The sequence below is a fragment of the Ursus maritimus genome, unplaced genomic scaffold (genome assembly GCF_017311325.1).
Source record: "Ursus maritimus isolate PB19 unplaced genomic scaffold, ASM1731132v1 scaffold_13, whole genome shotgun sequence".
Lineage (NCBI taxonomy): Eukaryota > Metazoa > Chordata > Mammalia > Carnivora > Ursidae > Ursus > Ursus maritimus.
Window position 1 is genome coordinate 54,374,716 of NW_024423675.1, and position 6,000 is coordinate 54,380,715.

General features: G+C 35.1%; 1 protein-coding gene across 2 annotated transcripts in view; it reads left to right on the top strand.

The window, feature by feature from the left end:
* PCMT1 (protein-L-isoaspartate (D-aspartate) O-methyltransferase) overlaps positions 1-4,954 on the top strand; it is a 40,519-nt gene extending 35,565 nt beyond the window's left edge. For both annotated transcript variants that reach the window (XM_040627953.1, XM_008695057.2), the window contains exon 8: positions 4,151-4,954. Coding sequence is in view for 1 of the 2 variants with exons in the window: in XM_008695057.2 (XP_008693279.2) it covers positions 4,151-4,163 (13 nt within the window). In the remaining variant the exon portion in view is untranslated. The remainder of the gene's footprint in view (positions 1-4,150) is intronic.
* Positions 4,955-6,000: the final 1,046 nt, after the last annotated feature.

Consider the following 6,000-nt stretch of genomic DNA (forward strand, 5'->3'; position numbering starts at 1 on the left):
CTTCTCTTCCCAAGGAGTCCAGAGCTAGTCACAGTGCTCCGTGAGGGTGAGACCCAATCTTTGCTGAGGAGGTGTGGTAGGAACTATATGGGGAAAAAAGAGCCCTAGTGGGCTTGCCAAAGTCTTATGCCAAATAAAGCCGAAGGCCTGAACGTAGACTTACGTTTCCTTATATTTGGAAAAATGTCACTTATAATTTTGGTGGAGTAATAAAAGGGGAGACAATGCCAGATGTATGAGCCATAGACCTAGAACCTGTGGTATTATGTTCATGACTATGCATGTATGGTAGTTGTATTAGTTGCTTCATAAACTCTGCATACTTTTTAAATTTGTATTTTATTTTACATAAGTATTATATGTAGAAATCAGTATTTTGTTAATCATCTAGTAAGTTTATCTTTGCTTTTAATGGTCACAAGAGTCAATGGAATAAGTTTATGAAACCGAGGAATGTTTCTCGTTCTGTAAGCGCTTTGCTTATCAATGTCATCCCAAAGTGCCATGTGCACATGAAGAGCATGTTATGAATTGGTTGGGCATTTCTAAGATTGATGGTATAGGTCCTAGGGTATCCAGCTGATCCTGTGTTCATATTGTTCTATATTGTCCCTTTTTAATTTCTTTATATACGTTAAAGCATTATGACATATTTTGCCTTATATTTTGTTGCTTTTAGAATTCTTTTTATGTCTCTCATAATGCTTTATATAATTTACTTTATTATCTCCGAAAACCCATTAAGTAGAAACCATTCATGGATTTTGATTATTGTTTCTTGGTAATATATCTTTTCATTTGTTCTTGATAAAGAATATATAATACTAATATTAGTAGGTTAGAGTTAATAATCTAATAAATAAGTTACATATAATTATATATTATATAATAAAAATATGTATATAGTTATTAATCTAATGAATATGTTTAGCACATATATAATAAAGAGACTTTCTAGAAATTCAGGACATAATACTTTTTATTTTAAGTGATCTACACATGTAAGTCAGATAAAGATAGTTATGTAGAATTTGGAACATTAAATGGAAAAATAAATAACTTGAAAGTTATATGGATTTTGGAGTATTAGCATGTAAGATTTATACATGCAGTGACAGCAAATTTTTGGTTTTCTTTGGCACCCTAAATGTTAAAATTCAGATCTATAGGCTTAATTTCTTTTCCTTTTTTTTTTTTTAGTGCTATACATTTCCTTTTATTTGTTTTTAATAATACTGTTTCTGACTACCAAAATAATACATATGTAATGTAAAAATTTTTAGAAGTACAAAGGATGAAATAAAAATCATCCACAGTCCCAGAACCTAGAGATAACTACTATTAACATTTTGGTAGATATTTTTTTTTACTCTTTTATTCATAGTTCTGTATACAACTTTTTGTAATCCTGAGATCATATAGTAGCATTATCTTGTAATCTTTTTTCATTTAATAAAATGTCATCAGCATTGTCCCATATTAGCTTTTTTACAATATGATTTTCTCCAGTTTTATTGAGATACAATTGACATAGTGTTATATTACTTTTACATGTACAACATAGTGATCTGATATATATATGTATGTATATATATATTGCAACATGATTATCACATTAAGTTTCGTTTTATGGTTTGAGGTCTTACATTCAAGTCTTTAATCCATTTTGAGTTGATTTTTTTATGTGTGGTGTAAGATGGTGGTCCAGTTTCATTCTTTTGCATGTGGCTGTCTTGTTTTCCCAGCACCATTTACTGAAGACAGTATCTTTTCCCCACTGTATGTTCTTGGCTCCTTAATTAATTGACCATATATATGTGGGTTTATTTCTGGGCTCTCTATTCTGTTTCATTGACCCATGTGTCTCTTTCTATGGCACTACCATACTATATTGATTATTATAGCTTTGTAATATAGTTTGAAATCAGGAAGTATGATACCTCCAGCTTTGTTCTTTCTAAAGATTGCTTTGGCTATTTGGGGCCTTTTGTGGTTCTATACAAATTTTAGGGTTGGTCTGTTTCTGTGAAAAATGCTGTTGGGATTTTGATATGGATTACATTGAATCAGTAGATCGCTTTGGGTAGTATGGATATTTTAACAGTATTCATTCTTCCAGTCCATGAGCATTGTGTCTTCTTCACTGTCTTTCATTAATGTCTTATACTTTTCAGTGTACAGATCTTTCACCTTGTTTACATTTGTTTTAGGTATTCTTTTTTGATATAATTATAAATTGGATTGTTTTCTTAATTTCTCTTTCTGATAGTTCATTATTAGTGTATAGAAACACAACTGATTTCTGTATACTGATTTTGTTTCCTGCAACTTTATTGAATTAGTTTATTAGTTTTGACATTTTTTGGTGGTTTTTAGGGTTTTCTGTATATAATATGTTGTCTGCAAAAAGAGACAGTTTTACTTCTTTCTTTCCGATTTTGATGCCTTTTATTTCTTTTTCTTGCCTAATTGCTCTGGCTAGGATTTCCAGTGCTATGTTGAATAAAAGTGGCGAGAGTGGGCATCCTTGTCTTGTTCCTGATCTTAGAGGAAAAGCTTTCAGCTTTTCACCACTGAGTATGATGTTAGCTGTGGGCTTGTCATATATGGCCTTTATTATGTTGAGGTACGTTTCCTCTCTACCCAGTTTATTGAGAGTTTTTATCCTTTTCCTTTTTAAAAAAAATTTTTAATTGAAGAGGATATTTGGAAATGTTTGTACTGTGTTGTTGGGCAATAAGGATATTTCTTTATAATATCCTTAGTGCCTTGCAACAGGCAAGTCAAATATGGTAAATTATTTTACAAAAGCAATAGTATCTTCAATTCACATTTTAAAAAGCACAAGTGAATTTATGAATAGAGCACTTTGCAAGTGAACTCTTTGTAGATTAAATATTTTAATGCTTGCATGAATTTAAGTAAAATCTATTCTATGAGAATTATAGTGCTTAAATTATTTAGAAGAATATATTAAGAGAAACCAGAACTGATAATTTGTCATTTAACAGATAATCCAGTACTCTATGACAATGGCAGCTTATGGGAGAAGTAATCTTTAAAATAATTTCTCACGCAATTTACAAAATTCAGTTTTAAAAAGAAGCATATTATCTGATAGTCCCTTAATTCACCACATACCTGGGAAATTTTAGCTCTTTATTTACTTTCCCTTCGAATTTGTTTTAACTTTTAAAAAACTTTAAAAAATTTTTATTACAAATTGTAAGAATAGTACGAAGACTTCCTGAATCTCTCCATCCAGAGTTACCAATTGTTAACATTTTTCCACATCTGCTTTCTCACTCCCTCTTTCTCTCTATATATACACACAGGTCATATTTTTTCCTGAAATCATTTGACATTTAGTTGCAAACATCATACTTCTTCACCCCTAAAATTCTTGAGTGTTGAACAATGTTTTTGTCACTCAGATTATCCTCACATATGAAGCTTTTTGGCTTTTTTGGTAGCTTGATTTTTTTCACTTTTAGCAGCTTTATTGAGGTGTGGTTTATACGCCGTACAGTTTCTTCAGGCTGCGTTCTCCTCCCTTCCTTTCCTCGCTGGCAGTGGCTCGTACGGTGCTGCACCCAGCTGAGCGAGTGGTTTCCTCTGCAGCTGAGAAACCACCTTCTGAAATCAGCTGACAGACACCTACACAGGATGCTTTTTCTCCCAGAGTTTGGGTGGAGACTGTCCCACTCAGCATTTGCTAGCAGATAGTCTAAGCAAAAGACCACATTTTTGTCCAGTTTTGTCAATGTAACTATAAAAAAGTATTCCAACTCTGAATGCCCTTCGCCATTTTATAAGTAGTCATTTTATGATAAGTAGTGTTAGCAAGATCCTAGATCTAAAAGTTAAAATTTCTCTGAATTTTGGTCTTGAAGGAAGAAAGATACCTTTAGAATGAAAAATAAGGGATCCAGGGCTTTCCGGTCTCATATTTCATTCTGGAGTAGCATGAGAGATGTGTGGATGGCTGACTCCCATTTTTGCTTTGACTTGGGGCTGTTTGCCTTTTTTTTTTTTTAATGCTTGGGGATGGGTGTATTTTTACTTATTTACTAATCGTATCTAAATTATTAGAAAGCCACGTTTTGTAGTATGTAACGCCTACTTACGCATTTCTCTTTTTTACCCCCAGGGATGAACTGTAAAAGCGCCAACCGCTTGAGCAGTATATAATATTACAGTGGATCGCTCATCTCAGTCCTCAAAGCTTTTTGAAAACCAACAGCATCACAGCTTGTTTTGGACTTTGTTACACTATTATTTTCAGCATGAAAATGTGTGGTTTTGTAGGGTTTCTAGTTCTTCAAAGAGGCACAGAAGCCGAATTGGTGAAGGAACGATGCAAAGTATAAATTTGTGTATTATTACTTTAACACGCCCACATTTTACTTTAAAATATTAAAAGACGGGGTTCCACAAAATGGAGGACTTAGTTTGGAATTGATTTCGAGGAGTGGTTTTTCTTAGACACTTAATTCTGTTTCAATATTAATTGATCAGCTTGCTCTTGTGCACCAGATAACACCACCATTCACAAGGTAAGATTCTTGGATTTTGGACGTCTGGTAGGTGCCACTAAGAAACTAGAGATGAGCTTCCTTTTTAAAGCTTTTGATGTGGTGTCATAGAGTAGCATGTTGTAGATACAATCAGCTGCTTTGTTACCGTAAAACTAAGCATTTGTAAATATTAAAACTTCAGAAGGTGGCCAGTGATGTCTTTTACGACACTTAGCTGTTCAGATTGGACATAACTGACATAGTTCTTCCTTTCCCTCTTTAAAATTATAGGAGACTTGTAGCGCAGTATTGTTTTTTCTGTTTCTAATTTGCTGCTGATAATGTACATGAATTTACCATGCTGTGTAAGCTGGGTCCGAGTCACTGAACAGTTTATGCAGTGCTGCTTTGCCAAATAAAGTTAAAAGTCAACGAGGCATTGGTGGTGTTTGAATACACAAGAAAGAACCGCATGTCCACCAGATACGGGGTGCTCACTGAGGTCACAGAGAGAGAGTTGTGTCTCTGATGCTCCGTTTCATGAAATCCGAGTAGCATGGGTTAATCGCATTAATCCAGCTGTGCATTTGTAGAACACGACCACACAAGGACCACGTCACTTTGCTCTGCCTGACACAGGGCCTGCCCTCTTGTAGAGGGACCGTAGACGCTGAGTGAGTGAGTGAATGAATTGACTTCGTGTCAGGGAAGAACAGGGTCAAGGGCACATGTACCAAAACCCATTTCTCATCTATAAATAGATCTATTAGTACAATGACTGGAAAATGAGTTTCTATGAGGGCTTGTTTAAAGATTGTGGTCTCAAACCTTTTATAAAAGGATCTTAGTTTTTCTAGGAGTTCTAGAACCTGAGAAAAATACAAACTAGATCTAGCAGAACTAGTACTCCTAGCAAAGCAAACCCCCTCCTGTGTGCAAATGTGTAGGATTCTGCCACGTCGATCCTTAGAGTGTGAGGCACCTCTCCCCTACCTCTTAAAGTCTTAAGCTTTGTTTAAAAACTGTTTTTTAAAAAATTATGCATAGATCTTTTCCCTGGTGTCTCTTGGGCAGGATCTCAGACATGAGGAACTAGCATCCATTGGCAGCTAAAACTTGTGAGTTTCAGTTCCTTGCTGGCTTCAGTCTGCTGCTCTTGGTACTGCTTCTGGACCCAGGCCATGGACGCTTTGGGGGCAGGACTCCATGTCATTTGAGGTAGTTTCAAAGGTTAAGTTTTCTTTAGGTCTTAAAATTGATTGGGTGCCTGGGTGGTGCAGTCATTAAGCGTCTGCCTCGGGCTCAGGGCGTGATCCCAGCGTCCTGGGATCGAGCCCCACATCAGGCTCCTCTGCTGGGAACCTGCTTTTCCCTCTCCCACTCCCCCTGCTTGTGTTCTCTCTCTCGCTGGCTGTCTCTCTCTGTCAAATAAATAAATAAAATCTTTTAAAAAAATAAAAAAAATTAAATTAAATTAAATAGA